The 27,105-nt window shown below is 44.5% G+C and overlaps 2 protein-coding genes across 4 annotated transcripts; one reads left to right on the top strand and one right to left on the bottom strand.

Annotated features, from left to right (window-relative positions):
* Nucleotides 1-5,430: 5,430 nt before the first annotated feature.
* LOC122749162 (T-complex protein 1 subunit theta-like) lies at nt 5,431-7,146 on the top strand. The gene is given in 2 exon segments (XM_043995372.1): nt 5,431-5,871; nt 5,873-7,146. Coding segments are annotated over 2 exon segments (1,647 nt in total). The 5' UTR covers nt 5,431-5,436; the 3' UTR covers nt 7,085-7,146.
* Nucleotides 7,147-15,847: 8,701 nt separating this feature from the next.
* LOC122745499 (zinc finger protein 883-like) lies at nt 15,848-26,061 on the bottom strand. Of its 3 annotated transcripts, none has more exons than XM_043990836.1 (4): nt 24,445-26,061; nt 22,374-22,548; nt 22,125-22,199; nt 15,848-18,394 (listed from the first exon to the last, which is right to left on the bottom strand). In XM_043990836.1, exons 1-4 carry the CDS (start codon nt 24,544-24,546, stop codon nt 16,590-16,592), a joined length of 2,157 nt encoding a protein of 718 aa, XP_043846771.1. In that variant the 5' UTR covers nt 24,547-26,061; the 3' UTR covers nt 15,848-16,589. The 3 variants fall into 3 exon arrangements, with proteins under 3 accessions (XP_043846771.1, XP_043846772.1, XP_043846773.1); XM_043990837.1 differs by lacking the exon at nt 24,445-26,061 and adding an exon at nt 23,429-24,298; XM_043990838.1 differs by lacking the exon at nt 24,445-26,061 and adding an exon at nt 24,120-24,298.
* Nucleotides 26,062-27,105: the final 1,044 nt, after the last annotated feature.

Below are 27,105 nucleotides of genomic sequence, written 5' to 3'. Positions count from 1 at the left end.
ACTTGCTGCCTTTGATAGTCATCAGGTAAATGGTCAATCTAATTTCAAGACTGACTGAAGGAAAAAAGCAGCATTTATTATGAAGCACCTACTAAGTGACAGGAACTGAGCTAAGCATCTTACCAATACCTCCCTTGATCCTCACAAGAAACCCTGAAAGGCAGGTGTCAATTAGCTTGAAGCAGTATGTAAGGGCCACCTCTCCTCCAGACCACAGGGAACATATGCTCTCTTGGCCTGGGATGCAGAAGGAGGAAGGATGCAGTTCATTCTCTCTCCCCTCTATCCTAGGTATGAAGGCCTTCTGAACTTTCAGACCCATGTGCTCTCTCTTTACTAATATTTAATATGCTTTAATAAGTGCTTAATTCCCAAAACTGGTGCTGTAGCCTCTAATTTCTAAGTTTTAGTATTTGTTATTTCCTCGTGGCTTCAATTTGGTATATTCAAATTTTTTAGAGTGGTTGTTGCTTGGCCTAGGTTTTGTATCTCTCGGCCAAGCTTAGCCTCCTTGAATCTTTCTTCCACAGCAGCTTCTGAACTATCAGAGTCATGTGCTCTCTCTTTACTAATATTTAATATGCTTTAATAAATGCTTAATGCCCAAAACTGGTGCTATAGCCTCTAATTTCTAAGTAACACTATATTAGAAACCACAGCTAATTTACCTAAAACTTAGGACAGAGATAGGCATCCCCATCTAATTTCTTTTTTTTCAGGGCAATGAGGGTTAAGTGACTTGCCCAGGGTCACACAGCTAGTAAATGTCAAGTATCTGAGGCCATATTCAAACTCAGGTACTCCTGAATCCAGGGCCAGTGCTTTATCCCCTGTGCCACCTAGCTGCCCCCAATTTCTATCTATTCTATTGCACTGGTCTACCTCTCTATTTCCTAGCCAGTACTAGATTACTTTGATAATTAATGCTTTATAATACAGTTTGAGATCTGGTCCTGCTAGACTACCTTCTTTTGTATTTTTTTCATTGATTCCCATGATATGGAAGGCTGCTTTTTTAAAGAATGGCTTTGCTCTGCCTCAAGTTCATAAGGGGAATGAATCCCTTCTTCATTACCATGATCACAAAAAGTAAGAAGCAGAAACTTGATCGAGTTAATGAGAAGTTTCTTTAGCATGAATGTAAGGGACCTGCAGAAGACTACAAAATACTCAAAATTGCCCCAATTTTTATACTCTTGGTCAAACAACTCTGATATCTTTCCTTCACCAAACACTGCTTCCCAGTTGACATTGATTGCAACTCCATTTCCTTATTCTGAAGACATTCTAATTTTGAGAATATCCAGATGTCTCTTTTTATACAATCCTGCAGTTTATGAACAACTTTATTGCTTCCTCTTGCTGTTTTGCAACTTGGTGAGTTGGCATGAATTATTTTCATTTATTTCACCATTATATTACAGGAAAATACAAAATTTAGCCAATCAACATCTCCATCTCCATCTTCCAAAGAAAGCCATATCCCCATTAACCACATTCATAAGATTTCATATACAGTTTGTACCCAGAGTTAATTTTCTTCTGTCCAAAAAGCTTTGTGGTCCATTTAAATGTCTTTCATCATTCATTACAGTGATAAGATTCCTATTTCCTGTGAATTCTCTGATGATAAAGAAGGGATGATTGTTGTTGGAAGGTTTTATCACACTTATTACATTCATAACATTTCTCTCCAGTGTGGATTCTCTGATGTTCTACAATACTCTTCTTATATTTGAAAGTCTTTCCACACTCATTACATTCATAATCTTTCTCCCCAGTGTGAACTGTCTGATGTACTTTAAGAAAAGACCTTTTCGGGGGCAGCTAGGTGGCACAGTGGATAGAGTACCGGCCCTGGATTCAGAAGGACCTGAGTTCAAATCTGGCCTCAGACACTTAACAATTACTAGCTGTGTGACCCTAGGCAAGTCACTTAACCCCAATTGCCTCACCAAAAAAAAAAAAAAGTACAGAAGAAAAGACCTTTTCCACATTGACTACATTCATAAGGTTTCTCTCCAGTGTGGATTCTCTGATGTATAGCACATATTTCTCTCTAAGTGAAGTCACACGGACCATCACTCATGAATCTCTGCTTGTGAGTTTCTTGCACAGAAAAACTTCGTTCTTCAGGAGTCTCTTTCTCTTTAAGTCTGATCTCTCCCTCTGAAAGAAACAAGTAATAAAATATACACACACACATATATATCATTATATTCCCTTCCCTTCATTGGCAGAATGTAAATTGAATTACATTCAATGTCCCGAGGCAAAGAGAAAAGTCTTTAAACATCAAGGGCCAGAGAAAGCTAATGTCTCCATTGAGCACATTCCTAAGACTTCCTTCCAGTATGAATCCTCTGATAGAAAGTAAGAGATGATCTCTGGCCAAAGGCCTTCCCACATTGAGTCTATATGTTGCTTGTGGTGTTGTTTTTCAGTTGTCTTGGTCACATCTGATTCTTCATGACCCCATCTGGAGTTTTCTTGGCAAAGATACTGAACTGATTTACCATTTACTTTTCCAGCTCATTTTACAGAGGAGAAATTGAGGCAAACAGCATTGAGTAACTTGCTCAGGGTCACAAGTTTTCTCTCTAGTCCCCATCAAGCTAGCATGATTCATACTGGAAAGACACCTTATGAGTATTTCAATCCTTTGAAAACACCATTAGCTCACATCCCAAGAATGATTGAATTGACGAAGAGCTTCATGGACAATACCACTGGATCCTCACAACACACCTGGGACCCAGGCAGGCCCAGCATACTCATTCCATTCTGAACCCAGGCTGTGAGCTTGTACAGAGACTTGACCCAAATCCCAGCAGCTGAGATGGGAAGCTTTCCTTGCCACTGCCTGCCCTTTCAGTCCTTTCTTCATAGATGCTGGGCCATTTATGCACATATAGTAAATATTCACATGATCCCATGATCTATACTATCTGTATACATAATATCATTTCCCTGGTGACTGCTCCTAGTCCTATTTTTCTGTTGTAGTATCTGAGATCAAAGGATGAAGACCAACACTGGTTTCTTCATTCCCCTGAGACATGAAAGCTTTGGTTTTGGCTCATTACTGTGAGATTTAAAATTGGATATTAGATCATAAATCTCCCCTACTTAACCTTTCCCTTAATTTATCTCCCAAACTAGTAAATGGAAGCAGCTTTTGGTTTTCTAGATAGACCTTTTTATTTATAGTTATGATAGTCACAAGGTGATGTTGATTAGAAGGATAGGAAAGTAGAAACACAATACAAATCGTCTTAAGTCTAAGCTTAGTCTATATTCCTTATAAAAACTCACCAAACCGACAAGGCCACCTTTGGAGAGAGAGTCTGTGCCGCGCCGTCAGGAGTCCCACCAAGCAGGCAAAACGGCCTACTCTCGTTCTCTCCACCCCGGAAGTCAAAAAACCCGGCAGGCAGTCTGACATGCGCAGCAGGCGGACTGTACCTGGCAGGCAGTCTGACATGCGCAGCAGGCGGACTGTTCATCTCCTCCCCAAAAGGGTGGTCCTTGAAAAACTGGCGTCTTTCAGTTATCCTAACCGACTGTTAAAAACTTTCATATTTTACCACATTACCTTGTTGGGAGAGTCATTACTTGTTTCTTTGTAAAGATTTATTTTTAAATGCCTTGGCTTTGGGACAGCTAGGTGGCACAGTGAATAAAGCACTGGCTCTGGATTCAGGAGGACCTGAGTTCAAATCCGGCCTCTGACACTTGACACTTACTAGCTGTGTGACCCTGGGCAAGTCACTTAATCCTCATTGTCCCGCAAAAAAAAAGGTTCAAATAAATGCCTTGGATTTACTAAAATAAACATAATATCTTTGTAATAAACACAATTTTTAAAATGTGTGCATTTTCCAATGTTTGAAAATGTTTCCCCTGGAGGAACTTGAGTCTATCATCTTTGGTAAGAAAGTAATAGTGAAATATTATAGAAACAAATGTTGAAAACTATCTCTCCATATAACTAGTGTGAGATTCAAAACTGGATATACAGAGCATTAATCTCCCCCTTTAAACTTTCCCTTTTATATATATATCTCCCAGGCCAATAAGAAAAGGAGCCTCTGAGCTTTAATCTGTGAGGGATAAGCTGTTATTGCTTGGGAATTAATTAGACAACAAAGGTGAAACCAATTAGGGAAATAAGGAAGTAGAAATACAGGTGAATAGTCTTAGATCTAAGCTTAGTCTATGTGATCCCAGAAATTAAGCTGGTTTAAAGGAATTTAGGATTTTACTTTATAAAACTCACAGAATCCCAAACTGCCCACCAGGCCAAGAACCAGCACACCCAAGACCGAACACCAACCACGTGTTTCCAAACTCCTCTCACCAGAGTGACACCACAGCTAAGTTTAACAGCCAGAGAGCGAGAACTTCCATTCCCACCCTCACTTTTAAGTTGGTGTCTTGGAAGTTCCTCACGTGTTCCTCCCCAAAAGGGGAGGTCCTTCAAAAGCCGCTTCAGTAGCATGCGCAATCTTTCAAATGATTCAGCTAAAACTTCCAATATTGCTCTTTACCACAAATAATTTTTACCACACTAGAAAATAATACAATAATTTTATGATTAAAAAAAGAAAGCAATAGTATCCTCTTACAGCCTCCACCCATCCCATTTGCTAGTTCACAAACCCCCTGGAGGTTCAAGACAAAGAATCCAAGGGATCTAAACTAAACATTTGTTCATGTCACCGTAAGCAATAAAGAATGGCTCAGGTTTGTTTTTCCTTGTGGACGACAAACATGAACATGTTACAACCATAATAGGTTTCTTTTGGCAAGAATCCTATACTGTCATGATCCATAACATAATGTTTGGGGGATTCATGCTGAATGACATCAAACTTTCAGCTGCTTCTGACTAAGGGTAACATATTCTTCAGTTTTTCAACTTGACATCAACTTGTTTCCAAACTTCCAGCAAGGTTGGACATTCATGTGCAGATGGCCCCAGGCATGCACAGACCCTCAGGGACTATCTATCACTACATCAGAGTAGTTCTCTCATACCTGGGTTATCTTGTAATCACACCTCTGGAAAGCTGGCATCACCAAATCAAGATGCTCCATAGGTTACCAGTCACTCAGCAGAGATGGCAACGTCTTAGAAAACAGCCAGGGCCACTCAGCATGCACAGTAGAGAGCTTTATACAGCCATCCTGGGCCACCACACCTGCTCTGCAAAAACAAATGTAGCCCTGCCACTCACTGCAGTGCTTAGGTTGTTTTCCAATTTGAACTTATACCACTCTACCTGGCAGCTTCTCAATGGACTTGGATAGGAACAGACGTTAGTCACTCAGTAGAGTTTCAGTGAGAATGTAACTGGTTCGCCAGTGGTAGGAAAAAGAAAGTTCTGTCTGAAGGTTGTTTTAGAAATAAACATTGATAGTTACCATCTAGCTATGGTGCTCCATGTTCCCAAGGCTCCGGGCTTCACCCAGATGCTGAAAGAAGGAGCTAAACATTATTCAGGATTAGAGGAAGCTGTGTATAGGAATATACAAACATGTAAGGAGCTTGCCCAGTCTACCCATACAGCATATGGACCAAATGGAATGAACAAAATGGTTATCAATCATCTGGAGAAGCTGTTTGTCACAAATGATGCAGCTACCATTTTAAGAGAGCTAGAAGTACAGCATCCTGCTGCGAAAATGATTGTAATGGCTTCTCACATGCAAGAGCAAGAGGTTGGGGATGGCACAAATTTTGTCCTTGTGTTTGCTGGAGCCCTTCTAGAGTTAGCTGAAGAGCTCCTGAGAATCGGCCTGTCTGTTTCAGAGGTCATAGAAGGTTATGAAATAGCTTGCAGAAAAGCCCATGAAATTCTTCCTGATTTTGGTATGTTGTTCTGCAAAAAATCTTAGAGACATTGATGAAGTATCAGCTCTGCTTCAGACCTCCATTATGAGCAAGCAGTATGGAAATGAAGTCTTTTTGGCAAAGCTTATTTCCCAGGCATGTGTATCTATTTTTCCTGATTCGGGTCACTTCAATGTTGATAATATCAGAGTGTGTAAAATTCTGGGCTCTGGCATCTATTCCTCTTCAGTATTGCATGGTATGGTTTTTAAGAAAGAAACCAAAGGTGATGTCACTTCAGTGAAAGACGCTAAAATAGCGGTGTATTCTTGTCCTTTTGATGGCATGATAACTGAAACCAAGGGAACAGTACTGATAAAGACTGCAGAAGAACTAATGAATTTTAGCAAAGGAGAAGAAAATCTTATGGATTCACAAGTTAAGGCTATTGCTGATTCTGGTGCAAATGTAATAGTAACAGGTGGAAAAGCTGCAGATATGGCTCTTCATTATGCTAACAAATACAATATAATGTTGGTCAGGTTGAATTCAAAATGGGATCTCCAAAGACTGTGTAAAACTGTTGATACTATTGCCCTTCCTAGACTGACTCACCCTGTACTTGAAGAAATGGGCCATTGTGACAGTGTTTATTTATCAGAGGTTGGAGACACACAAGTGGTTGGTTTTAAGCATGAAAAGGAAGATGGTGCCATTTCTACTATAGTACTTTGGGGTTCTACAGATAATCTAATGGATGACATAGAAAGGGCAGTAGATGATGGTATTAATACTTTCAAAGTTCTCACAAGGGATAAGCGTCTTGTGCCTGGAGGTGGAGCAACAGAAATTGAACTGGCCAAACAGATCACATCTTACAGAGAGACATGTCCTGGACTCGAACAATATGCCATCAAGAAATTTGCAGAAGCATTTGAAGCTATTCCCTGAGCATTGGCAGAAAATTCTGGAGTTAAAGCTAATGAAGTGATCTCAAAACTTTATGCAGTACATCAAGAAGGAAACAAAAATGTGGGATTAGATATTGAGGCTGAAACTGCTGCAGTAAAGGATATGTTGGAAGCTGGCAATCTAGATACTTATCTTGGAAAATACTGGGCTATCAAGTTGGCTACTAATGCTGCAGTTACTATACTCAGAGTTGATCAGATAATCATGGCAAGACCAGCTGGTGGTCCAAAACCTCCAACAGGAAAAAAGGATTGGGATGATGATCAGAATGACTGAACAGGTTAACTGAACATCTCAAGTTAAAAGATCCTGTTTGTATTCCAAAATGATAAATAAATACTATCAAATTAAAAAAAAAAAGAAATAAACATTGTTTTTATTTGTTTTGTTTGGGGCAAGGCAATGAGGGTTAAGTGACTTGCCCAGGGTCACACAGCTAGTAAGTGTCAAGTGTCTGAGGCTGGATTTGACCTCAGGTCCTCCTGAATCGAAGACCAGTGCTTTATCCACTGCACTACCTAGCTGCCCCCTAAACATTGTTTTTTAAAAAATCAAAGCAATACATGCAATTAACCAAGTACTTTTATCATGTAACATACTACTTGTCATGAGTCAATAGGAAAATAAATCTTCTATGGCAACCAGCCATTCATTTTATTGACTGCTTAAGGATCTAAAAACAAAAAAATGAATTCCAGTCCTTTAGCAAAACATTGCAGTTCTTCTCCAACTTTCCACTTCATACATTCATGGCCATTTTCAGGTTATTCTGGTTTAAAAATCAGAATCATAGCTGGTGATGGAATGGACAGAATGCTAAGCCCTTGTCTCCAACTGAGAAACTCACCAGCCCTGTGGCCCTGGGCAAGGACCTCTGCTTACCTCAGTGTTTTCATCTGTAAAATGTCCTTAATAATAATAGATAATATTGATAAAGTGTGCGGCCCCAGGGAGGCCGCATAAGTGATAGCTAGTGTTTTTATACTGTCATCTATGTGTTTGTTGACTAGAAGGTGAACTCCTTGATGACAGGGCTTTCTTTTGCTTTACTGTGTCCCCTCAGGGCTCAGCACAGGGCCTAGAACATAGATGGTGCTTAATCAATCTTGACTGACTGACTGACTGACTGACTGACTGACTGACTGACTGACTGACTGACTGACTGACTGACTGACTGACTCGGCCCAGTGCTGACACCAGGCCCAGCCTCTGCTTCTATCCCTGCTCTCTGGTCTCTCTCCTACTTGTCAAATGCAGTCTAGCTCTCAACTGCATCGTTCAACTGAATATTTTCTCTAAAATTACCAAGCATCTCAAAATCGCTTAATTCAGTGACCATTTCTTAATCCTCAGCCTCCTTGACATCTCCCCCTTTTCTGGATACTGCCTTCTCTAGGTTTTAGTGGCATTACTCTCTGCTGGTTCCCCTTCTACTGTTTCCAAAACCAAACTCATCCTTTTTCCCCCAACCCTGCCTTCTTTGTACTCCCTTAATGCTATCTGAGGCATCCTCCTAGGAGTACGTGCTCACAAATGTACGCCTCAGTGACTCTCATATTCATACTCCTGACCCCTATATTCAACCTGTTGCAAAGCCCTGTAGATTACACCTTTGTGACATCTCTCTCAACACTATCACTGTCTTGTTTCAGGCCCCACTCACCTCACACCTGAAATATTACAAGAGTCTGCTGGTTGGTGCAGCTGCTTCATCTACCCCCAGGCCAGTTGATCCTCCATCCAGTTGTCAAGTTCATCTTCCTAAGGTTCTTGCCTGACCCATCACCACCTTCTCAACAACCTCCAGTGGCTCCTCAGCAAAAGGATCAAGCATAAAACCCTCTGGAGCTGTTAGGGCACTTCATCACCTACCCCTCCGCTACTTTTCCAGGCTGCTTTCACCCTATTTCCCCCCATATCTTCTATACTCCAGTGGTACAGGACTCCTTTCCTTCTTTTTTTGTTTTTGTTTTTGTTTTTGCTTTTTTGTGGGGCAATGAGGGTTAAGTGACTTGCCCAGGGTTACATAGCCAATAAGTGTCTGAGGTGTTTTGATCTCAGGTCCTCTTGATTCCAGGTCCAGTGCTCTATCCACTATACCACCAAGCTGCCCCTGAAGAAGGACCAAGCTCATATTGGATAGCCTAACTCCTTTTCACACTTTCAGTAGAATTCCATGCCCCCAAATTCCAAGCAATAACTTATAGGATCATAGATTGATCCCTAGAAGGGAGCTGAAAGGCCTTGGAGTCCAACACCCTCACTTTAAGGACTGGCCCAGGAAGCCACAGCTAAAAATGTCTGACAAAGAAATCCAAGGCAGGTCTTCCTGCCCCTAAATCGAGCCCTTACTTCACCACAACACATTGAAGCCTGTGGAAATTTATTTTCATTTGGGGACCCTACCTTTAGGCTGAGATTAGAAAGCCTTAGGCCCTCAGGGTCTCTTCTGTGTGGGAGGGGCTGGTGCCCCTCCCCCTCTGCTTTAGCTGAGCCCAAAAGCCCCATGGGCTGTACAAGAGGCCAGGTCAGACAGCTGGGGGAGGGAGCACTAGCTCCCTCCACCCTGAGCGGAGCTATCTGAGAGATCCTGGGCTCGTCCAGGCTGGGCTCTGGCATAGCCTGTGCTGAGGTATGTGAGGCTTGAGCGCACCCCCACCCCCACCAGCCACAGCCCTTGCTGGCAGATTAGCTTGGTCTGTGGGGGTGCAGGAAGCCCCAAGATTTGAGTGGAGAGAAGAAAAGATATATAGAGACCTGAGAGTTAGACAGAGGGGGACTACAAGGACACAGGAGAAGGCTAAAGGACTAGGAGCAAGGAGGAAAGGCCAGCGGACAAGATTAAGAGAAGGAATGGGAACAGAGAAAAGGGAGGCTGAAGGACAAGATTAGGATACCGGCAGACAAGACTGAGGGAGGCTGACAAGATTAAGAGAGCAGAAAGACTGGAGCACTAGGAGAACAGAAGAAGAGGTCTGTGAGAGAGAAACACAGGGGTTCAGCGGTGGCAGTAAGGAGAGGAAAGTTAGACGAAGGGGGATTTACAAAGTGAAAGGGGCTTGGAGTTAGAATAAAGGACCTGAGTAGTGAAAGTGGAACACACCCTGAGGCAAGAGGTGGCTAAGGCCCTTATTGTATTAAAAAAAAGTTCCAGGGGCAGCAGGTGGAAGCACCGGAACAGAACACAGTCAGGTTGTACATTTTATTTCCCTGTATTCTTAATTTTAAATAGTATCTCATAAATAAACTCTGCTATGATTATGTAGTTAAGAGGTTTCTTAATATTTTGCTTATCAATTTGGGAGTGGAGCAGTGTGGTGGAACTTTATAAACGGCCCATGCTAAGTTAATAGCAGTTAGATAGCCAGTTAGTCAAAAGTCCCCAGATTAGTCACTCAGATAGATTAGTCCTCCAGTCAGCTTTAGCCCCCAAAATTAGCCCTGGTCATCAAAAATATTCCACATTTGAATGGCGACTGTGGCAGGATTTATGGCCCAATTATAATTTCTCTAAGATTATAATTTTTCATGTAATCATAATTTTTCATAAATCCAATTATACAATTTTTCAAGATTAGATTAGCTAGTTAATTTTTTTTACAAGCCTCTTGTGATGACGAGTCTCCATACCTGCTTTCGCCTCACACACCTGCACAGCAACACCTTAGGCCTTCTTGCTCCAGCATCCATGGTGCTTCCCTTGGCTCAAAATAAGAGAACACATCTTCTCTCAGAACTGGAAGCCCTGGGCAAGAAAAACCAGTTAGAGATGAGGATGGAGAGAAGCTTGTGATTTACTTCTCTTTAAGGAAAGGGGGTGGATACACAGTGCATTCCATTCTGTTCACCCATGTGTGTCTCTACTCACCCAGCAGTGCTGATAAATTAAGTGACCCAACAAAGCATGTGCCATGCTATGCTATGCTTTAGCAGCAGTTTTATCCTTGGCATCTCTTATCAGAGAAGGGGAGGTTTGAACTTTTGCATACATAAGCTTCTTCCTTCAAACCCTGAAGAAGAGGCTTCAGAGTTATTGGAATTGTAATAGTATAAAATCATATGTGAAAAAAAGGATAAAAAATTAGTTCCCTTACTGATCAAATTGTGAAGGGGACATTTTAAACAGCTGAATAAAATCATAATAAAAAGGGAAACAATGAAAAGAAGTAAGGACATGGAACAGCACTTACACAGTTCAAGCTATATTATAAAGTAGCAGTCATCAAAACTATCTGGTATTGGTAAAATAACAAAGAAATACATTAATGGAACAGAATAAACAAAGGAGATTCAGAAACAATAGAACTCAATAATCTGGCATTTAATAAAGAGAGGGAAGCAGAACCTTGGATAAAATTCCCAACTTGGTTAAAAACTGCTGAGAAAACTGGAAAGGAGTCAAGAAGGAAATTAGGCTGAGACCATCATCTTATACCATACTCTACAATATATTCTATGAGGATACATGACTTTGATATTAAATATCTTACAATGAAACAAATTAAAAGAGAAAAAGATCAAAAGATCTCTGTTGAGTTGTTATAATCTTGTCCAATTCCATGGGGTCTGTGACCCCATTATGGGTTTTCTTGGCAAAGATATTAGATTGGTTTTCCATTTCCTTCTGCAGCTCATTTTACAGATGAGGAACTGAGGCAAACAGGGTGAAGTGATTTGCCCAGGGTCACACATCTAGTGTCTGAAGCCAGATTTGAACTCAGGAAGATGAATCTTCTTGATTCCAAGCTCAGTGCTCTACCTATTGTGCGACCTAGATGCCTTTGTAGCCAAACAAAGATAGAGGCAATAAGAAAATTAAAACAGAAAACTTTGATTACTTAAAACTGAACAAGTTCTGTACAGATAATATAAATGCATCCAGGATAAGAAAGGAAATAGTCAAATGGGGGGAAAAAAACCAACAACTTGGTATCAAATTTCTCTGATTACAGCTTGGGATCCAAGATATGCAAATCATTTTTTTAAAAAACCTTTAATAAACACAAGGCTACTAGCCATTCCCAAATAAACAAATGGCCAAAGAATATGAACAAAGATTTTTCCAAAGAATAACTGCCAAGTATTCCCAACCACATGAAAAATGCTCCAAATCAATAATAAGAGAAATGCAAACCAAGAAAACAAGAGGTTTTATCTCATACTCTGCAAATTAGCAAAAATGACCAAAACTGACAACAGTTCACATTGGCAAGGTTGTGGGAAGACAGGCACAGTAAGACAGTGTTGGTGATGCTATGAAAAGCAGATCATAAAGACCCAAGTTCAAATCCAGCCTCAGACACTAGCCATGTGACCCTGGAAAATCATTTAACCTGTTTGCCTCAGTTTCCTGAACTGGGAAATAAGAATAATAAGAACAGCTACCACATCTGGTTGTTGTAAAGACTGTTGAGAGTGGATTTGGGCTATGCCATGTCACTCCATTTTGTCTGAATTAAAATTCTTTGCCCTTGAGCCCAAGGGCTCCTTCAGTAGGTCCCTTTCCCCTTCTCCTTCTAGGAATTCCAGGACTCCTTCCTCTTTATCCTCTCAATCCAGGAAGGTTCTAGTCTCTTAACTAATGCTAATTAACTAAGAATGGATAAAGATATGGCTCTTTTTTTAATCAAAAAGGCCTTTGAACATTTGAAGATGTGGCTTTAAAAAAAAGGCACCATTTCCATTTTCTTTTTTTTCTTTTCTTTTCTTTTTTTTTTTGCCTAAGGGCCCTACCCTGGGAGGTGTGACTGAGACATTTACTGTAAATGAAATTTGGAAGTCAAGGGCTCCTAAAGGCTACCACACTAAAGGCAAGACTCAAAATACAGCCTGAACAAGAGATCAAAGGTCCATCCACTTGCCAAGAACCAGCCCAACTGGCACAGGTCAGGTCATCACCAGGAGGCGGGCCAATTGGTGGTAAATTCTTTGAACGGGGCAACCCGTGAAGCAAAGAACAGGACAAAATGAATATCAATCCCATGACTGAGGAGATTTGTTTGTCCTGTGGCAAAAAAAGAAAAACACAGGACAGGGATAAAAAGAATAAGTTTAGACTTGGGTCCATCTCTTGTTTCTCTAAATGTGAGATCATTGTTCAGTGATGTTACTGGAGCAGCTGGTTTGTAGCAATAAATGAATGAAACCAGAACAAATCTAAACAGCAGTGAAATAGGGTGGTTCACAGGTTCTCCTTGAAAAGGCAAACAGAAAAATTGGCAGTGTTATGGTGTTATTGTGTGTCCAAAGACAACAAGAATGCCATTCCATGAGATATGTGGTCTTCACACAGCACAGTAGTAATGATAAGTAGTGTAAGACATGTTATAAGCCCCAACAACCATCATTCGAGGAAGCAGCTCCAAAGGAGAAAGGACCAGTCATCCCTATGTAAAAATATTATTACTGACTAGCCTAATTTGGGGGGCCTAATCTGACTGGGGTACTTAATCTGGGACTTTTGACTGGCTTGCTATCTGACTGCTATTAACTTAGTATGGGCCGTTTATAAAGTTCCACCACACTGCTCCCAAATTGATAAGCAAAAGATAAAGAAGCCTCTTAACTAAATAATCAAAATGGAGTTTATTTATGAGATACTATTTAAAATTAAGAATACAGGGAAATGGGGGCACCTAGGTGGCACAGTGGATAAAGCACTGGCCCTGGAGTCAAGAGTACCTGAGTTCCAATTTGGCCTCAGACACTTGACACTTACTAGCTGTGTGACCCTGGGCAAGTCACTTAACCCCCATTGCCTTGCCCAGAAATAAAAAAAAAAAAAAGACCAAAAAAATGGTTAATATTGGTAGAAAGAATCCACATAAACAAAGAATACAGGGAAATAAAATATACAACCTGACTGCGTTCCCGTGCATCTCTTTCCACCTGCTGTGCCTGGAACTTTTTTAATACAATAAGGGCCATTGCCACCTCTTGCCTTAGGGCATGTTCCACTTTCACTGGTCAGCTCCTTTCACTAACTCCAAGCCCCTTTCATTTTGTCAATCCCCCTACATCTAACTTTCCTCTCCGTACTGCCACGGCTGAACCCGTGTTTCTCTCTCATGACCTCTCCTTCCGTTCTCCTAGTGCTCCAGTGCCCTTCTCTGTTCTCTTAATCTTCTGGCCTCTCCCAAGCTCCGTACATCTGCCTCTTGCTCTAGTTCTTTAGCCTTCTCCTGTGTCCTTCTCCATTCCCTTAATCTTGTCAGCCCCTGTTCTCCTAGTCTAACTCTCCAGTTTATATATATATATATATATCTTCCTTCTCTCCACTCAAATCTCGGGGCTTTTTGCGCCCCCACACACACCAAGCTAATTTGCCAGCTGCCCTAGGGCTGCGGCTAGGGTGGGGGGGAGGGGCACTTGAGTGTCTCATGCATACCACACCCAGGGCTCCAGGGGCCTGTCCCCCTGCTGTGCTCCCAGGGACCTCGGCATGGGCTATGCCAGAGGCCGGCCTGGACAAGCCCAGGATCTCTCAGATAGATCCACTCAGGGTGGAAGGAGCTGGGGCTTTTTCCCCCAGCTGTCTGACCTGGCGTCTTGTACAGCCCACGGGGCTTTTTGGCTTAGCTGAAACAGAGTGGGAGGGGCACCAGCCCTTCACGCAGGAAAAACCTTGAGGGCTTAAGGCTTTCTAATCTCAGCTCAAAGGTAGGGTCCCCAAATCAAAATAAATTTCCACATCCACCAGCTGTCACTCAAAGGGTAAACAGGGTACTCTGAGGGAGTGACAGGAGAAAGAATGTGTCAGAGAAGTCAGACTACTATGTTCCTTTAGACCCTGATGGAGACAGCCCAGGTTGCTGAACCCAAGAGCCTGCAAACCACCATATCTGCTTGCTGCCCAGCCCCAGCTCCCATCATTGAGGGAAGGATGTCAAATACGGCTTCACCACCGACACCAGAAGCTGCTGACCAACTGCCATGAATAGTGAGATGAGTACAGGAGTCCTGGGAGTGGCAATACCCCTAGACCAGGGCCCTCAGACATCTTCCCAGGAAGTAACCCCTGCGGAGATGCAGTCTGGGAATGGCTGCTACAGGGGCTACTGTCAAGTGGCTCAGCCCGAGAAATTGACAGTATCTCTAACATTCAAGAGGCATGACCTTTCAAGTATACCTAGAGAACTGAGTCACATTTATAGGAATACAAGTCATTCCCCAATTGATAAATGGGAAAAGAATCTGAACAGGCAGTTTTCAGACAAAGAAATCAAAGCTATCCATAGTCATGTGAAAAAATGCTCTAGATCACTATTGATCAAAGAAATACAAATTAAAACAACTCTGAGGCAATACCTCACACCTATCAGAATAACTTTTATGAGAAAAAAGCTAAATGATAAATGTTGGAGGGGATGCGGGAAAACTAGAACACTAATCCACTGTTAGTGAAGTTGTGAACAGATCCAACCATTCTGGAGAGCAATTGGGAACTATGCCCAAATGGCTATAAAATTGTGCATACTCTTTGATCCAGCAATACCAGTGCTAGGTTTATATCCCAGACATCCAAGAAAAAAAAGGGAAAAGGAGCTATTTGTACAAAAATATTTATAAGCAGTTAAGAAATGAAAATCAAAGGGATGTCCATCCATTGGGGAATGGCTAAAAAGCTGTGGTACCTGATGGTAATGGAATATTATTGTGCTAAAAGAAATGACAAGCAGGATGATTTCAGAAAAACCTGGAAAGACTTGCATGAACTGATACACAGTGAAGTGAACAGAACCAGGAGAATGTTGTGCACAGTGACAGCAATACTGTCTGATGAACAACTGTGAATGAGTTAACTATTCTCAGCAATACAATGATCCAAGACAGTCCTAAAGGACTAATGATGAAGCATACTATCCACCTCCAGAGAAAGAACTGATATTGACTGAATACAGACTGAAGCCTGCTATTTCTCTCTTTCCTTTTCTTTTATTCAAATCTTCTTGTACAAAATGATCAATATGGAAATGTTTTACATAGTTGCACATGTATAAACTATATCTGATTGCTTACTGTCTCAGGGAGCAGGGAAGGAAGGGAAAAGGAATAGAATTTGGAACTCAAAACTTTAAATTAAAATGCTAAAAATTGGAAAAAAGAAAATCAAGTTATACATAATAAAGATCCAATTTTAGGTAAAAATTTTAAAAAGAGGCATGACCATCTGCTTGGCTACTACTCTCCAAGGACCATGGGATCTTTCCATCTGACATACAACTGAAACTTCCCCTATATGTGGCTCTTTCCATTAAAGTCTGAATTCCTTGGAAGCAGTGATGTTTGCAGACTGAGGTTTAGCACAGTGCTTTACATATCATAAGTGCTTAATGGTTTTGATTCCAATATTTACAACAACAACAAAAAAAGAATCCAGGAAAATGACCACAACTTATGTGCCAACACACCTACTAGTGACCAGTAAGACACTGGGAGATTCTAGAGAAGAGGATAAGACCCTGCCAAATTAAATCAACATTTTGATACTTATTTACTCCAATTAAAGGTGGACTGGTACGTGAGGATAGTGATAATAACTGACTGCAAAGTATGATTCAGGAATAAGGTGCAAGAAGCCAGACCAAAACAGTTCACAAAACTGTTGGACTCTGAGGCACACGCTATCAGACAGGGTCAGTTAATTGGTGTGCTCTGCCTCCCACTGCTCACCTTCTCACAAGGAAGAGTGATGGGGGTGGGTGGAGGGAGGTTAAGGAAGGGAAGGGATCAGAGAAGGATCAGTCTGCAATCTGATTTACATCTATTCTACTCATCAGGCTTAAGATTTCTCTCTAGTATGAACTGTTTGATGTTGTGTAAGTTCAGTCCTTAGATGGAAAGCCTCCCCACATTCATTACATTCATGAGTTTTCTCTCCAGTGTGAATCCTGTGATGGGAAGCAAGGGACGAGCTACGGTTGAAGGTCTTCCCACATTTACTACATTCATAAGGTTTCTCTCCAGTATGAATTCTTTGATGTCGAGCAAAGTGTGAACTCAGGCGGAAGGACTTCCCACACTCCTTACATTTGTAAGGCTTCCCTCCAGTATGAATTCTCTGATGAGAAGTAAGTTCTGATCTGTGAGAGAAGGCCTTTGCACATTCCTTACATTCATAGGGTTTCTCCCCAGTATGAATTCTCTGATGATAAATTAATTCAGTTCTCCGGCCAAAAGTCTTCCCACATTCAACACATTTATACGGTTTCTCTCCAGTGTGAATCCTGTAATGGGACGTAAGGGATGAGCTGCGAGTAAAGGCCTTTCCACAGTCCTTACATTCAAAGGGTTTCTCTCCAGTGTGAATCCTCTGATGACAAATTAATTGTGTTCTCTGACCAAAGGCCTTCTCACATTCATTACATTTATAAGGTTTCCCCCCAAGATGAATCCAATAATGAGAAGTGAGTTCTGACCTATGGGAGAAAGACTTCTCACAGTCACTGCACTCATAAGGTTTTTCTCCAGTATGAATCCTCTGATGATAAATGAGTCCTGTTCTCCTGCCAAAGGCCTTCCCACATTCTTTACATTCAAATGGTTTCTCTCCAGTATGAATCCTGTAGTGGGAGATGAGGGAAGGATTGCGTGTAAAGGCCTTCCCACATTCATTACATTCATAGCGTTTCTCTCCAGTGTGAATTATCTGGTGTCTGGTGAGTTCAGCCCTCAAGCAGAAGGTCTTCCTACATTCATTACACTCATAAGGTTTCTCTCCAGTGTGAACTGTCTGGTGGCGGGAGAGTTCAGCCCTCAGGCGAAAGCCCTTCCCACATTCATTACATTTATAAGGTTTCTCTCCTGTATGAAGCCTGTGATGGGAAACGAGTGAGGAGCTGCGATTGAAGGCCTTCCCACACTCATTGCATTCATAAGGTTTCTCTCCAGTGTGAATCCTGTGATGGGAAATGAGGGAGGAGCTTCTTGTAAAGGCCCTGCCACACTGGTTACACTGGTAGGGTTTCTCACCAGTGTGAACACTCTGGTGTCGATTAAGCCGAGTCCTCTGGAGGAAAGCCTTCCCACATTCCTTACATTCATAGGGCTTCTCCCCAGTATGAGTTCTGGAATGGGAGGTAAGTTGTGAGCTATGGGAAAAAGCCTTCCCACAATCTTTGCATTCATATGGTTTCTCTCCAGTGTGAACCCTGTAATGGGAAGTCAGGGATGAGCTGTGGTTAAAAGCCCTCCCACATTCACTACACAGATAATGTTTCTCTCCAGTGCAAAGTGACTGATGAGAAGCAAAGGGTGAGTTCCTGTTGAAACCTATCCTACATTCACTATCACTGATAAATATCTTCTTGGAGCAGATTCTGTTCCATTTACTTAGCTCTGCATCCTGCGTGAAGAACCTTCTGCAAGCCTCACTCTCTCTGACAGGTCTTTGCCCTAGCTTGGATCTTCTGCCAACACCCTTGGCCTCCTCCTCCTCCTCTCTCTGTTCCCTCTCCAGGCCAGCGTCCCTGGTGGCCCAGGCTTCTAGCCAGTGGACACTATAGGTATCATTCTCTTGGGATGAGTGTTCCATAGAAACGCCCAGCTTTGGGCCAAACTCCTCGGCCCTCGGTCCAGTCTCCCAATCTGAAAGAAAGAAAAAATGTAAATCTCCCCCATTCTGGCTTGGTACACACATAGTCCTATCTTCTCTCTCCTTCCATCCAGAAAGGTGAGAGTCACCCTTCAAGTGGAGAATCAATAATGTCTTATTAGCACAGCTATCCATGGTGTATAGAATGCTTTCAAACTCATCCTCATAATGACTTCCTGAATAGGAGATCACAGACTCAGTGACTCAATTGGCCGAGTGTCCAAAAACACCAACAGCCTATTAGGAATGGTGGTTAGGGTTAGCTGACCCCAGGTCTGCCTTCTTCCCCAGGCTGTTACACTGAACAGAAATTGGGTGGCCATCAGTCAGAAACACCTTAGTCTACATCTGTCTTGCACACACTCAGGCAGCCAGCCCAGTGCAGACAATACAGCGTCAGTCAGGACGGACTAGGCATTGGTCATCCTCTATCTCTACAATGGGAATGATGAGGTCAAAGCCAACAAGACAATAGATGTAAAACACTTTTCAAACCTTTGTCAGCCCCAAGCTTGTGTCTCTGTAATCCCAGCCCCAATGCTGTACTTCCTGGGGACATGAGTGGGTAGGGGATTGGGAAGGAGGAAGGTTGAGAAGGGAGAGAAGATAGAAGGGAGGGGAAAGGACTGGACATTGATAAGGCACTTCCTGTGGGCCTGGCATCGTACTATGTGTTTTAGGAATATGATCTCATTGTATCCTCACCACAACCCTGGAAGGGAGGTTCTACTATTTAGGGTTAAGGCCATTTTACCCTTGAAGAGCCTGAGGCAGACAGAGGTGAAGGGACTTGCCCAGGGTCACACAGCTGGTGAGTCTCTGAGGCTGGATTTGAACTCAGGTCCTCCTGACTCCAGGCCCAATGCTCTGTACTCTGTGGCGCCCTCTAGCTGCCCCTAGAAAAGCTCACCAAGGGGACAAACTAGAGAAAAGGGGAACCACACAGCAATAAGCCATGATGGGTGGAGGGAGGCCCCTGTTTGGGACACCTTTGGTGCCTCTCTCAACCAAGGCCTCCTAATTCCCCTGCCCTGTCATGTTGTGCCCCTACTCCTAGTGGTATTCCACCCACTGGCTGGCCCACCGCACTACTCCCATGCTCAGCCCTCACCTGACTCAGTCAGTTCCAGGTCAGCAGACCCCTCTGTCCACCCACCCCCAGGTTTCTGCTCACAGCTATAGTGACTCCCTCACCACCCCGTATCACTCACTGAGACAGAAGCATATTCTTGTGTCTACACCTCCATAATTTGGTTCTAATTACAACCATAATTCTGAGCTGGGAAAGTCTACTCAGTGAGATAGCAATCAGACCTATAAAAAGCTTCCACACTCAGTTTGAGAGAGTTCGTGGTTGAAGGTGGTCTCGTGGTAGAGGACTTGAGGAAGAACGAGACCAGGCTGGAACTCTAGGCTAGATAGGCCTTTTCTTAACTTTCTGAACTCCATGTGTTTTTCTTTTTACTAATAATTAGTATGCTTTAATAAATGCTTAATGCCCAAAGACTGATGCTAAAGCTTCTCATTTAAGGCGACAAAACATTTAGATTTTAAACATCACAAAGGATATGAGGCTGGATAACACCAGGGATGGAATAGTTACAAACAAAAACTTCCTGATCTTGACAAATCAACAAGCATTGATTAAGGACCTACTGTGTGCTAAGTGCCAGGGATACAGAGAAGGCAAAGATGCTAGTCCTTGCCCCAAAGGGGCTCCCAGTCTTCCTCTGGCTATGAGGTAGGCAAATGGGAAGTGACACTAGATCTCTTGTCAACAGACTGACTTTTCTAATGTCAAATCTCTTTCTGAATATGTGTCTGTCATTGTTTGCTGATATTTGGGACGGCTTGGAGTCTTCCTTGTAAAAAGCAAACACAGGAATCTAAACTAATTGAGGTCCAGATCTGGTCATGTTCTACCATCTGATTCCCAGACACACCTCCACACACCACCGAGCAAAGGTGCTGGGCTCCAGCAGAAGCATCGTCTCTGGGCCCCACTTCAAGCCCAAGCTCAGACAATGCCGAGTTGTCTCACTTCACCACTGCCTGCCTCAGTTTACACAAATGTAAAACAGGGGTAATACAACAGCACCTCCCTCAAAGGGCTATTGTAAGGAAAGTGCCCGGTGTATACACACAAACAGTAGGGACTTCATCAATGCTTGTTCCCTTCTCTCTCTGTGCCCTTTGGCTTCTCTGTTCCACAGGTGTCCAAGGGCCTGACTGTAGAGCTCAGATGCCTGCTAGCTGCAAGTCACATCATTTTCATCAGCCTCAGTGTTCTCATTTGTATAATGGGCATCACAGGGTTGTAAAGATTAAAGGAGATTCTACTGGAGTAAAGGCTTATTCACTTCACGAGTCAGAATGCCACTGGATAAAACTGAAGAGGATTGGGGAGGGGGAGCAATGTTACCCATTTCCTTGTCCCTCCTCAGTCCTGCCTTTGCCACACGGAGCTCACTTACCATTCATTCCATCTCTATTTAGAGAACCTTCCAGGCGTTACCTTGGACCTTCCCCCACAGCTCTCACACCTGGGCTCTGACCCTGACCACCAAAGTGGCCTCTTCTCAATCCTTCCCCCACTGGCCATAGGGACTTTTCTTAAGGGAAGATTGGATTCATTCAACCCCAGAGGCTCCGCTCTGCCTTTTGGCTCTGAAAGCCTCCTGGTCCCAGCTGTCTTTCCAGACTGCTCATTCCTGGCCCTTCTGATCTTTCTTTGGCTCCACAGTGCTGGGCACAGTGCCTGGCATACAGCAAGCACTTAATGTTTGTTGACTAAGACAGTGTCTGATCCCTTTATCACAAGACGGTGTCTCTCTTCACCTGCACCCACTCACCTCCCCGAGCCTCCTTTTACCCATCAACCCAATAACAAAAATAACCACATTCATGTAGCACCTACTATGTGACAGGCACTGGGCTATTTCATAGTTAATCCCATTTGATCCTCAACCTGCGAGGGAGGGGTTGTTGAGATCCCCATTTTACAGATGAGGAAACTGAAGCAGACAGAAGCAAAGCAACCTACCCAGGTCACCTACCTGGTATATATGTGATGCAGGATTTGAACTCAGGTCTTCCTGAGTCCAGACCTGCACTCTATCCACTGTGTCCACCTGCTGCCCCTTTAATCAAACCTCTCACAGCACCTCACCCAAAGCTCACAGTACAAGAAAGACCCTCTAGGGGCGGCTAGGTGGAGCAGTGGATAGAACACCGGCGCTGGAGTCAGGAGGACCTGAGTTCAAATCCGACCTCAGACACTTAACACTTATTAGCTGTGTGGCCCTGGGCAAGTCACTTAACCCTAACTGCCTCACTAAAAAAAAAAAAGAAAGGCCCTTCACATGTGAAGGCAGCAGAGATGGCAGAGAATGACAAAATTAAGAGGGGCCAGAGTCTGAGGCAATGGAATCCTTCCACTGCTAGGCTCAGGCCCCGTGGTCCCAAAAGGGAACGAACTAAGGACTTGGGGCACCTTCACTCACCTGTCCTACAACTTAACCCTAATTACTTAAGAAGAGAAAGATGGGTCCTTGGGGGACAGAGGGCATGAGCCAAGCGCCCTCAGACACAGGGTCAAAGGGGGAGGAGGGAGGCAAGTCCCAGCCAAGAGCTCCCCCAAGGACAGACAGGTTTCAATCAGGTTGGGGTTTGCTCCTTGTCCACCGAGGGGATGAGTGGCCCCCCTCACCTCCCCACACTTACCTTCTCCCTCTGGAGTCCAAGGGGCTTCCCCTCGCTCCAACTGGTCCATCACACTGGGCTGGGCAACAGCAAGTCCTGGGGATGGGAAATAGGACAGTCCTGGGGATGGGGAGCCCTGCCCCCTCACTGCACGGAGCCTGGGAGCAGCCCATTGACTTCTCTCCCCACAGACCCAAGGGAACTGGGGCACCACCCTCAGCCACTCCCCCTACCCACCCACCCTCCAAGGGGCAGCATTTGGGTCCTCACCCAGGCAGACCATGTTCCTGTAGTTTTCCAGCATGACCTCTTGGTAGAGAGCCTTCTGGGATGGGTCCAGGTGCCCCCACTCCTCAGGGCTGAAGGTCACAACCACATCCCTGAAGGTCACTGACCCCTGAAACACCAAATGCTTTTGTCCAGACAGACCTGCTGATCCAGGGTCCTGGAAGGAAAGGAGAGCAAAAAGGAGGGTAAAGGGGAGTCCTGGGGCTTTGCACCTTGGAGTGACCGAAGCGAGCACACGCACGCACGCGCGCGCGCGCGCACACACACACACACACACACACATTCTAGACTTGTCCAGCTAGACCCCCAAGGGGACACAGGCAAGACCAAGGCTGACCTGCTCTGACCCCAGGCCCTGCCCTAAGGCACAAACACAGACTAAGTGGATGAGCAGGCCAAAGACAAAGGCTGCCCTCAAGGAGCTCAAAGTCTAACATGGTCCCTTCTCTCCTTGGACACCAGAGTCATTACAATAGCCTGCCTCACATCTCTGCACTCAAGTCCACCCTCCATTCATTTATTCATTCATTCTGAAATCTACTAACCTAACCTCTCTGCTGACTTCCACTCCCACATTTCCAACTGCTTTTCAGACATCTCCAACTGGATATCCAGGAGACATCTTAAACTCTACATGTCCAAAAGTGAGCTCATTATCTTTTCCCCTAAACCCTCTCTGGCAGCTAGGTGGTAGAGTGAACAGAACTCCAGGCCTGGAGTCAGGAGGACCTGAGTTCAAATTTGACCTCAGACACTTGGTAGCTCTGTGACCCTGAGCAAGTCATTTCCCCTAGTTTGCTCCAGTTTCTTCATCTGTAAAATGAGCTGGAGAAAGAAACTGCAAACCACTCACTCCAGCATCTTTGCCAAGAAAATCCCAAATGGGGCCACAAAAAGAGGGACACAACTGAAAAAACGCCTGAACAAATCCTCCCCACCTCTTTCTTTTCCTATTATTGTTGAGGGTATCATCATCCTCCCCAGTCCCAAAGCTCACAACTTGTAGGAGTCATCCTGGACTCCTCACTATCTCTTACCCCCACAATGAAGTTGTAGCAACATCCCTGGTCGATGTCACCCCTGCAGCATCTCTGGTCAATCTCACCCCCTTGCAGCATCTCTGGTCGCCTTCATCCCCTTGCAGCATCTCTGGTTGATTTCACCCCCTTGCAGCTCATCTCTGGTCAATGTCACCTCTGCAGCATCTCTGGTCAATGTCACCCCCCCCTGGCAGTATCTCTGGTTGATTTCATCCCCTGGCAAAATCCCTGGTCAATGTCACCCCCTGGCAGCATCTCTTGTCGATGTCACTTCTGCAATATCTCACCAATATGCCCCTTTCTCTCTTCCGATGTGAGCCTCATCACCTCAGGCATGGGCGACCGCAATAGCTGCTGCCTGACTCAAGTCTCTCCCCACTCCACTCCATCCTTAATTCAGCCACTTAAGTGATTTTCCTAAAACGAAGTTCTAACCACGTCACCCCACTACTCAATAAACTCCAGTGGCTCCCTTTCACCTCCAGGATCAAAGTCCTTCATAGCCTCCCCCGCCTCTGCTTTTGCAATCTTCTTACATCTTATTCCCCAGTGTCACTGGCCTCCTGGCTGCTCCACGAACAAGACATTATATCTCCCTCCTCTGCGCCTTTGCCCCGAGGAAACCTAGCTCCCTTCCCGAATCCATCGGGCTCACTGTCACCATGGTCGACCCAGCCTCCACGCTCACCTGCCCAGCCGCCATGGCCAGTGGTGTAGCCTCAGTTTCCCCCTTTGTCCAGGGGCATGGGCACAGGAGCGGGCACAAGCCCAGCCCCGGACAACCTCTGACCTTTGACCTGCAGCCTCCCCCCAGATTGTGGGGGTGAGGGTGACCCAGAAGAGTACAGCGGAAACGAATAGGAAATAAGTTCCGAGGATGCCCCGCCCGGAGCGAGCGAGGCATTTTGGGAAACGTAGTGCGGAAGTGGGAGAGGGGAGGAGTCTGACCCATGTTTGCCCAAGGTTCCTGGACCCCACCTCTCCATTGCCCCACCCCCACCAGTACCTCCTACCTCCTGAGCTGCCCCCAGCTCTGGGAAGCTGGAAGGGAGGTGGGCGGGGGAGGAGGGGAAAAGAGGAGGAAGGAGGCAAGTGAGTCTTTTCCGTGTCTCCATGGCGGGAGGGTCCGGGGAGGAGCACCTGGTCTGTCTTTGGCCCTTGCGCTAAGTCCTCGGTGTCACTCTCTCTTCCAGGGGCGTCACAGTCCAGTGGCCTTTGAGTTTTCATGGTATCGTGCCTATTGGTCCTCCTCTTACCTGTCTCCTTCACTGGCTCTCCTTTTACACCACGCCCACTCACCGGTAGCCCTCATGGGATGATTCCCTGATTGACCAATCCAAGACCTAACCATGGCTCCTGACAGGCTCCAGTCCTTCATCAGTAGACCCTTCTTGCGATAGGAAACGTCACATAGTTTACCTGGACTTGTGGACACCTGACGTTTCCATATTGCAGTCATCTCTGGATTAATGTCTCCCACTCTCCTCATGCTTCCCCCTCAGCAAAGGGATCTAAATGACACAGGCAGCTTCCCGTGCCCAAAGTCTGCCCTCCTGGGGCATGAGAACCCAAGCAGATTTGAGGTGGGCTTGTTGATCTTTTCATTCACCCAAGAGATGGTCATGACGTTCTAATGAATCAAGTGAAGGAAGAGCACTGTGTATCAGGCCCAGTGCTAAGCCCAAGGGATACAACTGAGACCATCCCTCCCTTCCAATGTTCCAGGCAGGGGAGGCGACACACAGGAGAGCCCTGACTGTGGGAGAAAGGTCTTTTGGTCTGGGAAGTCTCAGGCATCCTGAGTGGACAAAGGGGAGATAAATGGAAAGGTAATGGTGGTGGTTCTCCAGAGAAGAATCCACAAAGGAAGGCTTGGATTGAGTCCATGACCTGCTAGGGGCCAGGACAGTTCAGGCCCAGGGTGCGAGGAGAGCACAACAGGAGACTGGCCAGAACGGACAGCTTGAAAAGATGGAAAGTAGATCTAGTCGAATAGGCTGTGGGAGTTTGCAGGACAGCTTAGCCCTGAGTTGGAAGGAGAGTTGTGAGTGGCTTGGGGGGTTCTCAGCGTTAGAGACTTTGTGGCCGATTAATTATGTCCTTTTCTTATTTTACTCTGGGTAGGTGGTAGCCCAGTGGATAGCGTCAAAGCCAGACTCAGACATTCACTAACTCTGTGACCCTGAATCGGTTTGCCCCACCTCCCAAGACTGTTGTCAAGATCCAAAGAGATTTGCAAAGTATTTTGTAAACTTTAAGTGCTCCATAAATACTATTCCTAATTATTATCACAGCAGCTATTAGGGTGAGAGGCAGTGACCACCTAACTATGGAGCTGGCCTCAAAGCCAGGAAGCCCAAGTGGATTCAGGTTCAGGGCTGTGCATGCCCTAGGACAGTCATGTCCAACTCAAATGCAGACAGAGGCCACCTGCCTATACATGAGGATCCCTGCAGGTTGCATACAGCCTTGGAAAACCACCTATTTACATTCTGTGTCGTTCATTTTGTTCAATATTTTCCCATTAGTTGTGCCCTACCTGGCAGAGCATTCCAAGCTCATATTAGTCTGATAGTCACAGTCACACACACTATAACTTGACTCTAACATAGTGATGTCATTTTGGTCCTCTTCAAGAATGAAGGACAATGGGGCAGCTAGGTGGTGCAGTGGATAGAGCACCGGCCCTGGATTCAGGAGGATCTGAGTTCAAATCCGGCCTCAGACCCTTGACACTTAGTAGCTGTATGACCCTGAGCAAGTCACTTAACCCCACAAAAAAAAAATAATGAAGGGCAAGATTCAGGTCAGAGAGCACCTCAGAGGATACTCAGAATGGGTGTGACAAATTGTCATTGGGGGAGTTTCTTATACCAATGGACCACAGGCCCAGCCCCTATGCCTAAGGATCTAGCAGATGGAGGCTGGAAGGCTGGAGACAGAGCTTTCCTACATTTTAGGCAAGCCTTTGATAAAGTCTCTTATGTGATTCTTATGGAGAAAATTTCAAGATGTGGAGTAGATGGTAGTAGAGATGCAGCCTGAACCACTTTGGTGGGGGCTGCAGCCCTCCCTCCTCAGCAAGCACAGCACCTGAAGATCCAGTAAAGGATGTTCTTGTCACCCAAGTCCTGGCAAACTGTCTGACAGCAGAAGCAGATACAGATTTATCAGAAGAAATAACACCAAAAAGGGGGCATGACTATCTGCTTTGCTATTGCATGCTAAGGACCAAAGGCCCACTCCAGTGGACTTGCAGATGACACTTCTATTCATTATCTCCTGGAGACCAGGGATTATCTTGCTTTTCTGTTTGTCTCCCCAGGGCTTAGCATAATGTTTTTCCTGCATTAAGTACTGAATAAATGTTTTATTCACTCCTGCAATACAACTAGATTCAGGTAAATTCAGAACTGACTGAACTTAAAGTGGAGTTGTCAATGATTTAATGTTACCTTGGTAGGAGGTTCCCAGGCAAGTGCCCCAGACATCTGGGCTTGACCCTGGGATACTAGACATTTTTAGCAATGACTTTGGCTAAGAAGATAAAAAGCAAACAGACAAGACAAAGCTGGAAGGGACCATTAACATGCTGGATGAGAATCAGGCTCCCAAAAGAATCTAATAAGATGAAATTCAATGGAGACAGCTCTGGGTCTGAAAAGATCTATCCC

Source organism: Dromiciops gliroides, chromosome 3 (genome assembly GCF_019393635.1).
Source record: "Dromiciops gliroides isolate mDroGli1 chromosome 3, mDroGli1.pri, whole genome shotgun sequence".
Lineage (NCBI taxonomy): Eukaryota > Metazoa > Chordata > Mammalia > Microbiotheria > Microbiotheriidae > Dromiciops > Dromiciops gliroides.
This window is presented reverse-complemented; position numbering and strand designations above follow the sequence as displayed.